We start from the raw sequence: 18,887 nt of genomic DNA on the forward strand, positions 1-18,887 counted from the left end.
CCAAATTCTGCTCTCTCAGGAGAATGGCAGCTTAGTCCTCCCTAAAGAAAGCTCCATGGAAAAAGGAGTTAAATAGAACTCACAATTCCCACTCCAGCCTACCTCCTTTGAAATATACATTCTTCCTTATATTTATTTGTGCCTACTGCCCTCAATCATCCAGTCTCTAAAATGCTTCTCCATCAAGCTTCTGGCTCTCCAGTCACCAACATTTACAGTGGGGATGATTTTCTGTGGCTTCAACCATTGAACAAAACGCTTCATTTCCAGGTAACTGCTGTGTTCACTGTAAGGAATCCCTGAAATGAAACAAATCACAGCCATCTGTCAGTCTACTTAGCTTCTTGCCAAAATACTTTTGCAAGCCTTCCAGCTAAGAAATACTTCAGATAATTTTTTTTTAATTCATATTGGAGATCTAAAATTTATAGCTAAGGTAAAATGAAAACTGAGATTTTCCTTCTGGAAAAACTACCTTGGATTAAGTTACCAAGTCATTCATCAGCGCAAATTGAGCGACACCAAGCATTTGGTTAAATGAATGTTAAAATTTTAAGAGATTCAACTCCACCCACCAATACGAACTGAGAGGAAGAGGAAGACCCACAGTCTCTCACGAGTGAAGTATGGAATGAAATCTTGGCTCTGGAACTGCACTGCCACCAGCATCAGTCGCGCCAAGATTTCACCCCTGAAGTCTCTACATATACCAGATAAAAGTCTTTATTTGCAAGAGGAGGACAGGAGCAAAATGTATGTAAAAATCTGCATTTACAGTGTTCTCGATTACTCAGTTCACAGATCTCTCCTGGAGAGATCCATCTGTTCACTTTCTCAACGAGGTATCAGAAAAAGCATTGGTTACAATGAACGGTAGGAGTTTCCAGAATAAAAATATGAAAACCATCCACACAAAACTAAATGCACTGAATCTTTACCACTCTTATACCATATATGGTGATCCTTCCTCTTGTCTGAGGTTTGATATCCACCAGAGAGAGGCATGAATCAGAGTAGGTCCACCCAGTAGGTTTGAAAGCCAGAACTTGATCAAAATTTTCAGAAAACTTATTCAAGTGATCTTGCAAGCCCTGTGAAAAGAATATAGCATATACTGAATCCTATTAAATACCTCATTAATCTAAAGGTTGGAGATTTCACGATGGAGAAACTTCAGACTAAATTTTATTTTCATGTCTTGATATGAACTTTTTTATTTTAAATACCATCGGCCTTGAAATTATTAATGATAAATATTTACATTTGCAGAGCACCTTGTACTTTAGGATCTCAACTGCTTCATCTGAATAAGCATATACAAACAGCTACGCGTTACAGATCAGAACACATAAGGCATAATCACATCTTCTTACAGATCTTGCCCCCTAAGTCATTCATTTCCTCCTCTCAGCTGGAGGTCAGCACTCGTGCAGCTGAGTGGTGATAAAAAATGGTGAAAGCCTGCTTCAGTGCAAAATCATCTGGTTAATTTAAAGTGCCACTAACATCCTGACATCTGCTTATGCCCAGAAGCGCTCAGAGATTAAGTGAACTACCCAAAAAATTGCAGCAAGCCAGTGCGTGAGTTGAGTATTGCTCTAAGCACTAAACCATATTTTACCACATCTCCGTTCATGATAGGAAGGAAACCACCTCTCATCTCTTCACTCTAAAAAAAATTAGCTTGAAAAAGTTTCCAAGTTGGCTAAGTTAGCCTTCTATGTTGTTTAAACTAGGATCGGGAAAAGAATGAGAGGGAAGTATAAGGAATGTACAATCCTACTCCTGGCTAAAGTGAAGTCGGTATTATTTCAAACCAAAAACAGAAAATCAATTTCATGTGTCCTGTATAAAATCTTAAAGGCACATTCTCCATTTTAAAGCCCTACAAGATGATAGAACTCAAAATCACAAACTTTATTTTGTATTTCTCTTCCTGCTGCTGATATAAAGACTGATCATAAAAAGGTGGGGAGAGGGGGATAGATAGGCTGTGACAGAACACTAACTAACCTGTCAGATACTTCAAAACTATTAAGCAGGGAAGCGGAAAGCTGCCTGTGACACTGCCACGTTTAATAGCACCTTCAGTACAATGTCCCGTAGCAACACACTGAATCCATCAAACTGGGCACATTAAAGAACAACAAAAAAACCCTACCACAACACACGTTTCATTCAGCAACAGGAATTATGGCTAGCTGCCAGGGCTGTTAATACACTGCAAATGTTCAGTCTTCACTAGATTAAAGATACAACTGTAGCAGTCTAATTCTCCTTCACACTTCATTTTAGGAAGATTAACATAGCTTAAGGTAATAATTCACATATTTGCTCCCCTTGCTCTAATGAAATCTAAATACAGTACTTCAAATACAGTGATTATATTAACCAATGCTAATCGGCTTTCCAATTTTATTATAAATCAAGTATGCAACATTCACATTAAGGATGCAATTTCAATCTCATAAAAAATTATTTGTGCATTTCAATCACAGGCACTTTTGAAAATCTCACCTCAATGCTAGTACAAGAGATTACTGAGCTAAGCAACATAAAGGAGGTGCACAGACCCGAAGACACCAGTTCTCTGGAGATCTTCCACTGTGTATTTGAGTGGCAGAAGCCTCAGTCTTTGACTGTCACAAAAAATTGTTTGTTGCAAGAGAACCATGCATGCATTTTAGAAAAGATGGCCTCTTTTCACAAAACAAACTACAGTGTTTATTTATAACAAATCCACTAAATACACATTCCAATTTCTTCTTTTATTTCTTTAGCCAACACTGTTCTATACCTTCATCCTTTTAAAATGTAAGTTATATTCCATTGCTAAATCTACTTCCTTCAATTACCATGACAGCCTGTTATCTACAGTGTCACTGAAGTCAGCAGTACATGCAAACAGATTCCATAAGGTATGAGAAGACTCAAACACGATTAATTTACAATTAACACGAGTTAATTTACAATCAGCCCTAACACCACTTAAACTCATTTGGCTTATTCAAGAAGAGCTATTCATCAGTACACACAGCAACCCCTGTATTTTACTGGAGTAAAACTAAGTATTGCAGTGGAGTCCCGCATCTCTTCGAGGGTTGTTTTTTTTTTTTTAAACCTTTCCTTTTCATATATCAAGTCCACTTGCAATATTGTAGCAATCAATGTTTTATTTTTATAAATATTTTAATTTAAAAATGACACAAATAAAAATTATAAATATTTTTTTAATTTATGTAAGTGTTATCCATTAAGAATATCCAGAGCACGAATCTAGAGCATGTCATCTCACTTTTGACCCAGGCAGCACCTGAAGAAAGTTCGATACCAACTCCTAATAAACAAACTCCTCAAGAAAGCCAGAGCTATACATAGGAAAAAAACAAATTAACAGAAAGAACGCCATCGAATCCAACACCAATATGACAACACAAAAACCTTATTCCTCTGCCACTGTATTTTCGCTGCCTCTGATCCCCTACGGCTTGTTCTTTCTAGTTTTACCCTTCAGACTCCACACATCTTAGCCAAACTCTCATTTGAAGTACTGGTTCTTTTCAAGGGGGCAGTCATAAGGCCTAGATAAAACACATCAAGTCTGGTGATACCTGGCCAGCTATCATGAATAGGACTGCTTTCATCCTAACTACCGATCAAGACTATCTATATGGATTTATAAAGCAGAAAAGATACGCTTTCTTCTCAAATTTGAACTTGTTTCTTCAACAGATTTTTGGGACAATGATGCAACTCCTGATGCAGCGATAGAAAATTGCCCAGAATTCAATATTCGAATAAATGTTTGAAGATAAAAAGCAATGGAAACATTCAAGTCAGGTAGCACAGTTTCCCTCACTGTGGCTGCGTTTGTATAGAAACGTGCACATTTTGACACAGACAGCTCAGGCAGAAAAGGGAAACACCATACATTATTGTCACCAAGTCTTCGGTCAAATGAAAATCGAGGGTATAGCACATATTCTGAGGATGCTGTGGGTTTACAAAAATCATGCTTCAACCTGTCAAAAAAAATTCACTGATCCACCTGTTTTTCATAGTGGATTTAACACAATTATGGTCACTATTCATTTTTGTTTGCTCCAGTTCCAAGCAGAAGATACCAACGTTAATCTTAAAACTCTGGTAACTAGGGGAAAGACAGAGAGAGGTTTCTGTACTTTCTAAGCGCCTGTGGCTTTTAGGTGAATGATGCTCTCTGCTGAATCAATACAGTGTTTATAAATCATACATGAACAGCTAAGCTAGTTGTTCACAAATAATAAAACAGCTGACTCCAAAACGAAAAAACATGCTTGATATTACTCCTGAAAATCAACATGGAGAAAAGCAGATTTCAGATAGCCCCAAAACTGGAATTAAACAGCTGGACAATGCCACCAAAAGGAAAAAAATATTCACAACAGAGACTGCAAAAATACTTCTAAAATTCCTGAATAGGTATGCAAAAAAATATCAGTTTTATAAAAAAAATTATAACATTTTCCAGCAATCTGGTGACTCAATGATCAGGAAAATAAAAAGCCCCCGATCACAGCAGAAAGCCTGTGAACAAGAAAGCATATGCAGGAGCATCTCAAAACAATGAACTCATTTCCTTTCTACTCGGGGTAGAAAGGAAAGCTGTGGGCATCCAGATTTAGTCTTGGGAGCAGTCAGCTATGGAAACATGGAAGCCTTCCTTGGGCAAGTACAGTTTTATCAACAGTTACCGCAAACTAGGCTTCAGTTGTAAGCACATGTAGCTTATGCAGCTTTTTTTTTCTTCTTTATCTAGAAACAGACCAGAGAAGTTTTTCAATAATAAAAGGCAGAATTATGCTACAGTTCTTAAAACTATCAAGCCTAGAGCACAGCCAGGTTTGGTTTGTTTTCTATTAGTAAAGAGCATAACAGGGGAAAAAAGGGTATAAAACTGGGGCTTCTAGGAGATACTGTAATATACCATCAGGGTTTGACTATCTGCATTCTACTAAAAAAAAGGCAACTGATGGACAAGATCACAGATGCACTCAATTTACTAAATAAGGACTGAATCTGAGTTTTTGACTGAGAAAACTCCCATAAGGATTTCACGGATTTGTAGGTTCGCAGCTGAAACTACACGAGCAGGAAATTAGCCCAAATTAAGAAGTAGGGTTGTGTTTTTCAGTGGGGCTAGGGATCAAATAAAACAGAAGAGGTAGGAGGAACCCAGAAGATAATGAAGGCACTGGCATTTAGTGATGAGGATCACTAAAAAATTCTGGCTTTCCCAGTAATGAGCCAGTAATTCAGGACAAAACCTGTATAATCCAGCAGAAGACAAAAACATGCAACTGGAGATGATGACATCAACATTTACATGGCCTGTAAAAACAGGATGATATCATTCATCATTCTTTAACTAGAATGAGCTTACAAGTGATCGGATAGTTTATTCTCAAAAATACTGTCTTTTCTGAGGTCGTGTTTACTGATTCTGCTGGAGCAGAAATAACATAAGTGGTCACATGAACTCATCTTTAAGCATTTAACATTCTCCACATTTTACTGATAGTACATTCCACCTGGGCGTTCATCTAGCTACTGGATGTTTAGCACTCTGGAAGTCTACCTAGCATGCCTAACTTACATGGACACAAAATTACTAATGATAGCATGAGACCACATTCCAACAACTTCACACATGAAGTCAAAGCCCCAGTACAGAGGGCCATGGCTGTTACACCAGGACTCTTGTCCACTAGATCACTGTGCCTTTAACCTGTCCTGGCCCCTTCCAGCATCCAGGCATCGCTTCTGGCACGCTATAGATTTGTCTAGAAACTCCTGTTCTCAGAGATGAGACCCTGCACATGATAGAACTGCTTCCCTCTGAGAAGTAAGGCTGTCTAGACACCCTTGTTGTATAACCACATCCTCTGCCTGAACGTCCAGCTACGTGAGTACGCCATACACGCTGGGACACGTGACAGCAGAATCACATAACAACCCAAAAATCTGCAGAAGAAACTAAAATATATTACTGTTTAAGACAACACAACACATTAAAAATAAATCCATACACATTTCCATTACTCATTTTCTGCCCCACCATGGAAAAGATTATAGAACAACATTAAAACATTAAGATATTAAGTTCTATCTCCTGCAGCTCCCATCCAAATCGTATAGCCTCTTTTTCTCCTTTTTAGGTCAACTCTGACCTTGACTGGTCCTGCAGCTAAATACCATCTTGCTCTGAAGGATTTGCTTGAGATGGCACAGCAGGCCTGAAGCAAAGCAGGAAAATGAATCCAAGTCTGTAAGGCATAAGCGACCACTGTTTTTCTTTTTCTTCCAGGTTACCTTTAATCTAGAGCCTGCTGCTTTGCCTTAATGCCATTTTGTATTTTGTAGTCTATTTAGAAAAACTTTCTTTCCCCCCAGGAATCTGTCACCTTTCCTAACAAATTCCCTCAAAAACTCTCAACAACAAAAACACGCTGCCTCAGATCTCGACTGAAACGTGCATTTGAAGTCAACTTAAATGAAACAATGTCTTAAAATAAACTGGTTTACTTGCTTTTGCTACAAATATCAGAGAAGATTGCGTGGAAATACTAAAGCATGTACATATATGAAGTGTCCTTCAATTCACTCAATGTGTGTATTTGTTTATGTGTGAGTCTTCATTGATTTTCAAGTGTCCTTACCTCCATGTAAATCTTCAGCACAGAAGGAGAGAGAATATTCTTTTGAAAGATGAAAATATGATTATACATACATGGAAGTTGAACTGAGAGGAACGTGGAGAACCCTGTTCCTTTTTTATCAAACACCAGACTGGAAGTTGGCCATGTTCACAGTCTGCCTCAAAACAGAGAGACTCACAGGCAGAAAATCCTTTGTCTTTTCCTACATCATACCAGGTAAAAGACAGGCTGAAAACAGGGACTCCATGTCACAATATATTAATTGCTAATAGGACAGACCCTGCAGTCATTACATAAATCTACTTCAAAAAGGCCCACAAAGAGCAAGCCTTTGAACAAACCTCATCTTATCTTGTACAAGCACCGCACTGAAGTGAAATTACACTTTCTGTGCATCATGTTTGGAGACAGATATTAATGTTTAATTGCATTTCATTTTCAATGTATTGCTACATGTCAAAACTTTACTAAATAAATATGATCTGACAAGAGGTTAAAAAGCACCAAACACAACACCGGTTGGGAGGAGCCAACAGTAAGATTAGCCAGCAGGTTAATCAACAGAGTATATTTTCTGAACTTACCTTAAAATTAATTTGCATCATGGGAAGAACGTGAAGCAAAGTACCATCCCAGTCCACACTGATGAGGGAGTTAACAGCTGCTGACTCCAAGCACTGCAGTGTTTTGTACTTATCACGGGACACACTTGCTTTTGAGCCCAGAACTTCAGCAATTGCTTTAGGATTAATTGGGAAGAAATCAGATGAAGAAAATTATAAGAGTTCATTTTTTGCATGTTTGGGAGATATTCCTAATTATTGCACTGGATCATTTTTACTAGTGAAAAAAATCCATATTCAACAGGATACAGTGTTTCATATTCTAAAATGAAGAAGAGAAACCTGTAATGGCTGGGGGTAAACTCTGGCTCCTATGTTTTAGCACCAGAATTGTGCATGACAATTGGAAAGAGAAGAATAGAAGTACATTGATAAGTTCTAAGTCATGTTTCTTCGGTAGAATGTTACCGAGATGAACTGGTATTTATTTCAAAGAAGCCACAAACGTGAAGTTTTTGGAATATGCGACAAACAGCCCTTAGACAGACTAAATTTCAGTGAAAGTCAATCTTGTATTGATGACTTTAAATATACTCAAAAGCACAAATTGTACACAGCTGCCTGCTCTAGAGTATACATTTGAGCAATCATGTTGGTTCCTAATGCTGCAACCGAGTGAAGCATAGCACACAAGATTATCATGAAGTCAGAAAAGATGTGTTTTAGTTTGGGGAATGCTTTGTTAAAATTGATTTCATTAAAACTGATTACTATAAATATTTAGGAAAATACGTAATATAAACCTGGAAGGAAAAACTGTTAGCAAAATAGAAGTTTAAGAATAATTATATCCCTTTGCTGTTTCTGGACAACATGACATTATTAGCACCAAAAATGTCATAAAGACCTCATTTATGTTTTTTTAATTGCCATTAGCAAATTTCTCACCACAATCAAACAAACAGGTTCATTCATCTAGTATCCAAACTGGCCTTCTGTATATTCGGGGGGTTTGTAAACATGCCAGAAAAATATTTCTTTCAGAAAGTTAAAACTTGTATTAGAAAACTAAAAAACTAGCAGTAGGATTATTAAATACATTTAATTTCTTTACACAATATCTGACCATCAAGACTAAGTAACCCTTTACATCTTCAAGAAAAAGGTCTTTTAACACTGACTTAGGTATTTATTTAGTTATTTGATGCAGTACACTTCTTTTACATACCTAAAAAAACTTTCTCTTTTCCAATGGAATAGGTGCCACAGACAACTAGAGTACGCGGGTTTAAAGTCACTGTCTCAAAGGCAGTATTGACAGCAAACTGGATAACCTCTTGTTGAGAAGGAAAAGTGTATTCAGGACTACAGTATCTGCGGCAAGGAAACAAGATACACCACTTTGTTACACAAGATAGAAGACATCTGAATTTACCAAGAAGGCTCTCAAAACTGCATGCATACAATAACAAAGTAATGAAAAAGATCTCATCCTTCTATATAATTTCAGTCTCCTTGCAATCTATTTATTAGAAACCACTGAGGTGCCCAGATAAAACTGTTGCAATAAAATTTACATTGAGTACGTATCAGTCTTTTCTCTACAACTATTCACTTGTCTGACACCGACACTCAATTCTGCAGTTTTTTTCCTCTATAAATACCAAGTGCTCTTTCAAGCTAGATATTTGTATCACATACTAATTACATCCTTATGTCTATTTTTTGTCATGCACACAAACCATAACATAAGGCATTATTCGTTCACAGAAACATATGGAACAGAAATAAAAGACTGCAGCTGGGCATTAGTCATCATACACAGAAAAACAATTTTAATTACATGAGTCAGAGAAAGGTCTAATGAAAACCTGGACAACTGATTTAACCACTTGGCATTCTTTCACTCTTTGAATTCCCCCACACCCCTTTTCATAACAGAGGTGAATCCACATAAAACTAACGTTCCATGAACCTCTTGTTTTAGAGCCAAACACTCAATGTATGAATTTTGACACCCAGAATTTAATAACACTTATAAATAATAAGGCCATCTCAGCAAATACTTTAGCATCTTTTCCACTACCCACTTTCATTCTTTCATGGAACAGCATAACAGATGAACAAGCTAGACATACATGGACTTTCAATAAATATCCAATTTTATTCAACACTAAATAGAGGTAACGAGTGTTAAAACAGTAATGTCATTAATACTTACATTTATTTGGTTCATATAAAGTCTACTAAACTGAAAAGAGGGTTATATTGAAAAAAAAAAAAATTAAACACAACTTACGTGGTATCAAGGTAAAGGGTGTGGACTTGTTGACCAATCAAAGCAGGGTAGCGCTCCATAGAAGGATCTGCCCTGAAGTCTCCTGTGTGCAGAATAACATTTCCACTAGGTAGACAGAAAAGGATCATTGTTGCACCTGGACAACTGAAACAAACAAAAAACCCCATACAAATTATGCTAGAACTCTATACTGATAAACTGCCTTAGGAGATACAACACTCTTCAGTAGCAGGAAGGTGTGCAGAACAGCATTTTAAATCACAGTGACTATGCAGCCTAATTTAGCTAGAAATTCCTGATTTCTAAAGGAACTCTAAAGCTAACCTTATGGCCACAGACAAACTAGACTTGAGTTCTCAGTCAAGATGGAGGGAATAAAAAACCCACACCAACAGTAAAGTAATCAAGCATTAACTGCCTTTTTGGGATGCTCTGTCTCCTTCTAGGTACAACAAAAATGCTGCCTCAGTTGCAATCTGAGGTTCTATTACTTGATTTAAAGGGGAAACAGCACACCAAAGAGAAGCAGCATTCTTATTCAGGAGCAACAGAATTGTACTATTGCAGATGCATCTTTATTCCTGCAGGACTTACTGAAGCATTTCCTTTTAAATTCTATTTGCAGATTTTAAACATTATCCTTCATCCAGAATTCCCTGGTTATAAATATAATTCTCTTATTGGCCACAGCAAACCCATTGCACCTTCTGCAATTCCTCGCCAAAGCTGTCTGAAGGGCAAGTGCTCACACTGGAAAACCAGAGTGGGACTATTTCAGACATGAATCATCTGTAAAAGGTAAATGAAATCTCAAAAAAGGAAAAACTGGCATGAATCAGACAGAATTGGTGAACTCTCCAAAAAGTTGAACTTTGTACCTAAGGTTTATATGCCTTTTAAATTGAAGCAGGGGATCAGAGAGACAAACAGGAAAAATGAGAAGTGTCCAAATTACATAAGCAACAAGGCTTCCTTCATTCCCAGAAAGGGTTCTCAAAGGATTTCATGGAATCTTAACTCTCCGACTATAAACAAATCCTAAGATAAGTAATACTCAAACCAGCTGTGACACAGTGCTGTGTTTCAATACATACTTCAGGGAAAGGACTTTTCCTCTAGCCCATGGCCAAAAAAGGTACCAAGAGGCAGAACAGCAAGAGCACAGGGCTGGAAGTCAGGTGCTACTGAACTTTAAATCCATCATTACCACACAGTGCCAGTGTAATGCTGGACAAAAATCTCACCCTTTATCACCGAATCCAGTAGAAGTCTTGTTGCACATTTCAAGAGGCTTTTCTTTAAAGTTTAACTTTCAAAATGTGGGCTAGGTTTTGTCTCTCTTGGGATCCAAAGTACCACATTTTTCTTTAGCTGAAGATTTCACTATCTTCAGTTGAAGCTACAGAAACCTAACATATCTGATAATCAAATCTATGATGTTCCCAACTACCAAAAACTAAAGTGTCCAGACCACTATAAAAATCATTCAACCTCTCAACAGGCTTAAAAATTATGGAGCTATGTGTGGTAAACAATGTATACTCATTACAACCCAATAAAATAAAGTTAAGCTAAAATTATCAAAAAAGCCTGTTTCATTTTCAAAAATAATTCACCTATTTCAAAAGCTAGCTACTTGCAAGAAATTTAGGCTCCTACATGCCTAATTCACTTCTGAAGTGAAAATGCATGTTACTAAGCCAACCCAGGAATGTGAACTATTTTCACCCTCATTTTTTCAGATCCACCAAAACCTAAAAGTCATGAAAACATAAACTGTATCTTTACAGCTATTTATCTTTTTCTATACATACAAATATTCCACAACAAATGCAATGATACATACTGATTGGCATCGAGCAACAACACTTTGATCCCATTCACTATACATTCTGTGTCCATTGGCAGCACATGGATGTACTGCTCTTTGACTCCAAGTTTGCTCTTCACCAGGTTGCCAGTTATCTGTAACAGGGAAAGGATTTAATATGGAATAGGAACAAAATCTAAAAAAAGCCTTTGTTTATTTTAGAAACAAAGGCTCTCAAAGCCAGACTGTCTGGCTTAGAGAGAAACTATGAGAAACTATGAGATCCTGCGTATAATCAAGCCTTTCAGTAGCATTTCACCTCTCAAAAAGCAAACTGAAAAAAATCTGTCTTAAAAAAGCAAACTTTTAAAAGCCTGCCAACAGGTTAGGGATTGGAATCAGAGAGGAGGCAAACAAGGAGGAATAACATCTGTTACAGATTGCCAAGTCAAGAAGAGGAGGTGGGCAAAGCCTTCTTTAAACAACTGAAGAAACTTCCAGGTCACAGGCCCTCGATCTTATCATGGGAGACTGCAGTCACCCCAACACCTATTGGAAGGGCAACACGGGACACAAGCATTCTAGGAGACTTCCAGAGTAAATCAGAAACAGATTTTTGATGCAGGTTCTGGATGGGTTGATTACGCAAGATGCCCTACTGCGTTATGAGTAAAGAAAAGTTGGTTGGACATATAATAGCTAATGGCAATATTGGCCATTCAGCAGCCTGAAGCACACGACACACAGGACCAGGCTAAAACAACTCCATTTACTGAACGTCGAGAAGAGACGGCTTAAGTGGAATCTAATTTCAGACTTGCATCACTTGAATAGAGTTATAGAGAAGATGAAGCCAGATTCTTCTCCATGATGCACACAAAAAGAACAAGCTACAGTCTCAACTTGCAAAAAGGGACATTTCAATTGTATATTAGGAAAAAAATTCAGAGTGAGTAAGCACTGCAACAGGTTGCGAGCAGACGTAGTGGAATCTGTCCTATTTTCAAAATTTGACCGACAAAGGTTCTCTGCAGTCTGATCTAACTTCGAAGTTAGACCCACATTGCGCAGGAGATCAGACTATATGACCTCCACAAATCCTTTTAAACCTGAACTTTTTCATGGTATCTAGACAGGGAAGTTTCACTAATCTTCTTCATAAGTCAAATCAGGGTAAGAATTTCTTGCAAAGGAAACCCAGATTCCCCTACACATATCCACTGCGCCTAACTGACCCAACAATGGAACCTCTGATCTTCTATTTACTTTCATCAGTAGAAAAGTGGTTATAGTTGCATATGGATTTGATAATACCTAGTAATCGTGGAAAACCTTACCTTATTACAGTAGATTGGAAACATAAAGTTTTTTGTTAGCCCACAATAGTGATCAGAGTGAAAATGAGTAAGGAAATAAGCTGTGCAGCCTTCAATTTCTCCATACTGGAAGGCATCAACTGTAAAACCAGTTTCTACAGCAAAAAGAGAAGAGAAGCCAGTCAGTAAACATGCATAGTTCAGAAGTAGTTTTTGATTAGATGTTCCTTTTGTTCTTTTTTCTTTCTTTCAAATTAAAAGGTAATACAGTTACACTGCATACAGTTGAAGGAAACATTTAAAGATGAGCATGGTTTGTGTGAGTCAACAGTCACAAAAAAGATTTTCACTTATTAAAATAAAAATTTAACAAAGTGTCCACACACCAATACTTTCACAGGCCTCCCAAATATCTGTTGCTCCGCTGCCATCCTATACAGATGGCAACTGGTTAAGCAAATCAAACACATTTATCTGCATTCAGCTGGTATTTTTGAAAGTTCACGTAGATTAAAATCTAATACCAATGCCTTAACACAAAATAAAACAGGTAACTACAGCTTAACAAAACGCATTTTGCGATTAAACTGCAATTTTTCAATTATTCTATATTTAATATTCCTCTTAAAACATGCTACTGTATCATTATCAAGCAAGCAATCTGGGGTCTTCCAATATATCTGCTGAGATGAAACGTGACTGATTTGCCATGGCATGCTTTCAGCGATGTGCTGTTTGTATAAAGATGTTGCATAAAGACCGCTGTATAGAAGATAGCCCTTTTCCCTGCAAATGTAATTTTTTTAAAATGCAAACATACTGACAAATGGTCCTTTCACATTGGCTTATACTTTCTTAAAACCACCAAATAGCGCACAGAACTAATTCATCTGGTGGCACTCAAATATTTTTCATTTTATGTTACGCAAATTTCCCAGATCTTCTAGGAGAACTAGAAATAGATCTACTTATTTGAGGCCAGAACTTCAAGTATTTGCAACTCCAAAAAACCATAGCAGTCTGCTAATTAAAAATCACCAACCAAAAAATCCCCAAGTGTTTGAGAGGTACCAGACTCAAAACTTCAGGGAGGCTGCATTATACTAGGCCATGGGGATAAATACATATCATTAGTAACAGAGAAAATACAGTCAAATATACTTCAAATGTAGTAACAAAATTCAGAACAAAGATAATATAGATAATAACAAAGCAACTTTAAAATTGCATTGTAGGCATAGGAGTCTGCTCTTCAAATTTACTGTATATGGAAAATTCTCTAAGCCCATGGAACCCAGGATACTGATATAACCCCACAAAGACTTACAGGTCAGCCTTCAAGCAGGAGCTTGGCACTTGGGATCACTAATGTATTTCTATTTGGCTTCCTCAAATATCTACCTAAGACTAAGACAGTCCTTTAGTGGTAAACAGAACTGTGAGGATTTGAAGCTTTTAAAGCCACTGATCCATCATCCTATATTTTATGTAATTGCTTGAGGAGATTCTGAGAAATTCTTGGCTGTTTCCTTAGCTAAATTCTTCTGCTTGGTTTTCACTTCTTTGTTTTCACAGTTGTAGTACTTCATATTTCCAATACTCATGAATTTCAAATACAAAATTAAACTCAATTTTTTTAACTTAGTGTAAGGAAGTAATTGCTATTGACAGCCCTATTTTCAGGCACAATTGAAGCAATGTAAAAGATTAAATTCAGGAATTAGGAGTGAATATTAACAAGGGATATATTCAAAATCATTTAAGAAAGTAGATCCATCTTTCAATACTGCTTATGTTTTTTACTCTGTAAAAAATGTGCAGAAGTCAGTCCTTGAAATAATTTTCCCGAGATAACGATTTCACTGTACTTCATTGATGAAGCCATTACTGACTCTGGTTCTGCAATCACCTTCTTCTGGAGATCTGCACCTACACAAGATTTTATCATATTAGATGAAGGAAAAAAAATTCATTATGAGCTGCAGTCTAAATGGTTATGAAGAGTGGAGAATACTGAAGCCTACAATTAGGAAAAAAAATGCAACACTCAAGCCAAAATTAGTTAACCTCTACAAAAAGCAAAAGTTATCTCTCACCTGGTATTTTCTTGTAGAAAGGGCAGTGTTTTTTTCTTGTTCCTTCACCTGTAGTAGGTAATTCTTTAAATTTTTTTCTCCACCTTCGTTGGCCACCAGAACTTACATCTGCCAAGGCTGCATTTTTACTTGAACTTTCTATAACTGCTTCTACATCTTCCATAGACCCTTCAGCTTTCCTTTTTAGCTGTCTGGCCCTCTTTCCATTGGGAGTTACTGAACTTGATATCTGCTTTCCTTCACTCAAACGAGTCTCTCCTTTGCTCTCCTCTTTTACTTTGGGTTTTAACCCAAAGAAAACACCAATGTCCATTTGTTTAAGTTCTTTGGCAGAACTGGATTTGGCATTCATACTTGCTAAAGAAAGAGATGACGCTGTTTTAGAGATGGGGCTGGGAAAGCACACAGCAGCTGTATTATGATTTCCTTCTTTCTTCACTACTGACTGCAAACTCTGCTGGCAAGCTGTTTTTTCAATTGCATTGGCAGTCATTTTTTCTGTGTTAGTTAAAATGTTACTTGGGTCCCTCAAAATGTTACTTTTCTGTGTCAGAAGAGACCCAGCACCTTCTCTGACTAGCAGTGATGACGTCTCAGTAAAACTCATGTATGCAGAATCCCAAGCACAAGCACCAGTATCTTCTGACTCTGTGTTACCTGCTTTAGCAGCAGAGGAAATCAATTCTGGCTGTTCAACCTCCTCGCAATTAAAAGGAAAAGAGGATCCGCTGGCTAGCGCCTCTTGCTGATGCTGATTATCTACACATGCTGAATTACAGAACTTGCTGTTCACGTGACTCTGAGAAACAGTTTTTACACTATGATCCAGATGGTTCAATGTATTTACTTCCTCACAGTGGGGTTTTTTAATTATGAAATTTCCCATTTTGATATGCTCATACTGAGGCTTCTGCTGTAAGAAAACTCCATCACATGTGGTAAACACCACAGAATTAGATTCTTCACCTTCAAAGTTCTGGACTTCGAATAATTTATTTTGTGATATTTTCACTTTCTTCTCCTCTTCCTCAGTTTCCTCCTCACTTTCCTCAAAAGTACTCAGAGGAGAATAAGAAATTTCACAGTCACTGAAGTCAGCTTTTGACTGTAGTAGACTTGGCTGACTTGTATCTTTCTGACTACACAGATCTTCTCCTGTTCCACTTTCTTGAGAGGATGCAAAGTCATAAAATTCAAATTTACAACTGTTATCTATGGTCTGTGTAAGCTGACATGTCTGTTGAAGCTTTTGAACATCTGCAAAAGAGGAAGTACTTTCACTGATTATATTTATAGACTTCATTTGCGGTGAACTCGGTACCATCAACGTACAGTCATCATTTGGGACATTTTTTACATTATTAGATGGTTTCTCGTTCTGTGAAGTTTCCTCTACGTGACTTGGGGAACAGCTGGGCTTTGCAGCAGTAGAATATGTCACCTTCCTCTCCAAAGCGTTTGCTGAAGAGTTTACAAGATAATCTCCTGCCCTGCTTGCTGCAAGTAGAAAATGGCTATAGCGCTTGTAGTGGGATGGAATGGTGGAAGTGCACAGTAAACCATCAGGACACTCTATGAACACAGTTAAACAGAAGCAACGTCAATATATTTGCAAATATGGTTGGCATATATTTTCAAAATAAAAATCACACATGACACAATTTAAAAGCTTTTTCTTATAAATGCAGCTATTGGAAGGCACAAGTAAAAAGTAATTTTCAAGCTGCCGAGACCTCCTGCCCTGAGCTGGCTAGAAATGAGAATGCTTCCAACCTAAATCAAACAGCTGCTGCTAATACAGCACTATGCCTGAATTAATACAGCCCTCTAACAACAAGAGTACTTACCCCTGTTTCAATACTGTGCTAATGTAATCATATGGCTTCTAGTTTAGAACTGTCTCACATGCAAGCAATGAGCGGAGAGCAGTAGCACCAGAAAAGGCCAGCAGACATGTTTCTAAACAAACCAAATCTCGGTTCTGAATCAACCTGAAATTCCATTTCAAATTGTCTTCTGGGTTACACATTAAATTTTAAAAAACCAAAAAGTCATGTATTTACTTATGTGAAAAAACTATTCAGGATTCAGATGCCAGCAAAATGGCTGTGGCTGTTCCTTTTTTTGTTGAGAGTTTGCTAGCCTAACTTTTGAGGATTTTGAGATGAATGCACAAATCAATCAGATGGATTTTTCATATGTTAATTATGGGAGTAAGAGATGGAAATGAGGTGTTAACACATCTGCCTTAAGTTAAAACTACTGCCAAAATCGGGATTAAAGGGCTCACATTTCATTGTTCTGAAGACGAAACTTTAAGGAAAGTTACAAAGATACAAAAAGAAAAGTGACTGTGTTACCTAAACAGCCTTTACTCAAGTTTCCTGACTGTATGCTTTCTGTTTTTCAAAAGTTATGAGGTGTATTAAGAACATAAGCTGGATACCTGGATCTATTCAGACATAGTATTTCCCCGCATGAAACTAGCAATTGGAATGAGTCAGTTTTATTCCTCTCGTACACAACTCAAAACAAAACTGTGTTGTCTTATGATACAGGAATGTTCATGTATAATTCTATATGAAGTTTCTAAAGCATACTGGATCAGGGGCTAACATTTCAAGTAAATTAGCCTAACAGACTGATTTCAGCTTCCAACTGCCCATAGACAACTGGACAACTCACACAGCAACAAGATACAGGATAATAAAATCTATATCTAGGGAGAAAGAAATTCAGTGTCAAAAGTAGTAGCCTCTTAATTGAAGGAGGTTTTTTTGCTGACACTGACTTAGTAATTGAAACAGGTTCCATTATTTTAAGATGGTAAATACACACCTTCAATTTCTCCAATAAACTACTAGAACTGGAGCTTGATAAACAACCACGAATCTTTATCACTACTCTACATGAGATTAGATTCTGGTATGAGATTTTCATGTCAGATTTCTATGTTCTTCACAAAGAACCAAAATCTCATACGAAAATAATACTGATAAATTATCAGTAATAGCATTCTAAAAATCATACCAACTACCATCTCAGATTTTGAACTAAGTATGAAAACCAAGGTTTACAGCAACATTATGTGAGGAGCCTTTAACTTTTATCTGAAGGCTTTTTTCTTACTCTATTCATACCTTTTCCAATGGATCCTGGAGTATCCAAACATTCAGCAACATGCCATCGAGGTGTCTGGACCAATAGCAAAGAGAAAGGCATCTGGCAGCTTGGACAGTATCCATCATGAACGGGCTTTGTATTTTGTGAGCTCTGTTCGGTCAGGCTACTCACACTTTCCTGGGAGTGCACACTACTGTCATCTTTACATTGATCTACATCCTGATTTGGCCTTGATCTCTGCTCAGTTTTCTGAAGCGTATCAGTTTTTTCTACGGATATTTTTTTACTTCTATTTCTCTTTCTTTTCGGCCTGCACTTGCCATCACTTACTTTCTGCACAGGTGTAGAGATGCTCTCTGAATTACTCTGATGCTTTTGCTTCCTAATGGATTTGTATTCCCAAATGTCCTCTTCGAATAAAGCATCTTCAGACATGGCAACACATGAAATATTCTCCTTGCTTTTAAGCAACAGTTCACAAATTTATCTTTCCTTACGCTAATATGTTTTCTCTTCCCTCCCCCCTTCACTATCTGAAGAAAAGCACCTGAACTCCATTTTAAAAAAGCAACACTGGGCCACAAACCAAACAGCAGTCCGTGACGGGACAGAAGCATGGTGGATCCTACCCTAAAAATAATTTAATGAGCATCTCTTTGAATATTTGTAATTACTCCTGTTAAACAAAACCCGAGCCTGTATGATGCAGAAAGACTTGCAGGGTGAGCCATTTCCTTCAGCTATCCCTCTCGTAAGCACCAAACCCGGCCTCGAAAGGTGAAGCCCAGCCAGACCCGCTCCCCTGACTGCCACCTCGCTGCCCCCAAGTAGGAAGATTTTAAAAGAAAACGACGAAGAGTTCAGCTACGGGATCGCTGCCGGGAGTCACCACACGGCGAAGGCCGACGCCGGCACGGCGCTGCCGCGGGTCCCGCCGCGGGCACCGAGGGCGGCTGCCCCCCCGCAGCCTCCCGCCCCCACC

The 18,887-nt window shown here is 37.7% G+C and overlaps 1 protein-coding gene across 1 annotated transcript; it reads right to left on the reverse strand.

The window, feature by feature from the left end:
- Window positions 1-40: 40 nt before the first annotated feature.
- DCLRE1A (DNA cross-link repair 1A) lies at window positions 41-18,601 on the reverse strand. Its single transcript, XM_009277884.1, has 9 exons — window positions 17,923-18,601; window positions 14,783-16,354; window positions 12,708-12,841; window positions 11,407-11,525; window positions 9,561-9,704; window positions 8,490-8,635; window positions 7,283-7,437; window positions 950-1,091; window positions 41-299 (listed from the first exon to the last, which is right to left on the reverse strand). The coding sequence occupies exons 1-9, from the start codon at window positions 18,338-18,340 to the stop codon at window positions 133-135; spliced, it is 2,997 nt and encodes a 998-aa protein (XP_009276159.1). The 5' UTR covers window positions 18,341-18,601; the 3' UTR covers window positions 41-132.
- Window positions 18,602-18,887: the final 286 nt, after the last annotated feature.

Source organism: Aptenodytes forsteri, unplaced genomic scaffold (genome assembly GCF_000699145.1).
Source record: "Aptenodytes forsteri isolate BGI_AS27 unplaced genomic scaffold, ASM69914v1 Scaffold15, whole genome shotgun sequence".
In the NCBI taxonomy this organism is placed as follows: domain Eukaryota; kingdom Metazoa; phylum Chordata; class Aves; order Sphenisciformes; family Spheniscidae; genus Aptenodytes; species Aptenodytes forsteri.

Coding starts and splice junctions, on each gene's coding strand:
- DCLRE1A (XM_009277884.1), bottom strand. CDS start 18,340: ATGTCTGAAGATGCTTTATTCGAAGAGGACATTTGGGAATACAAATCC. Junction 11,526..12,707: donor TTCCAATCTACTGTAATAAG/GTAAGGTTTTCC, acceptor TCCCTGTTACAG/ATAACTGGCAACCTGGTGAA. Junction 1,092..7,282: donor TGATGCAAATTAATTTTAAG/GTAAGTTCAGAA, acceptor TTCTTTTCACAG/GGCTTGCAAGATCACTTGAA.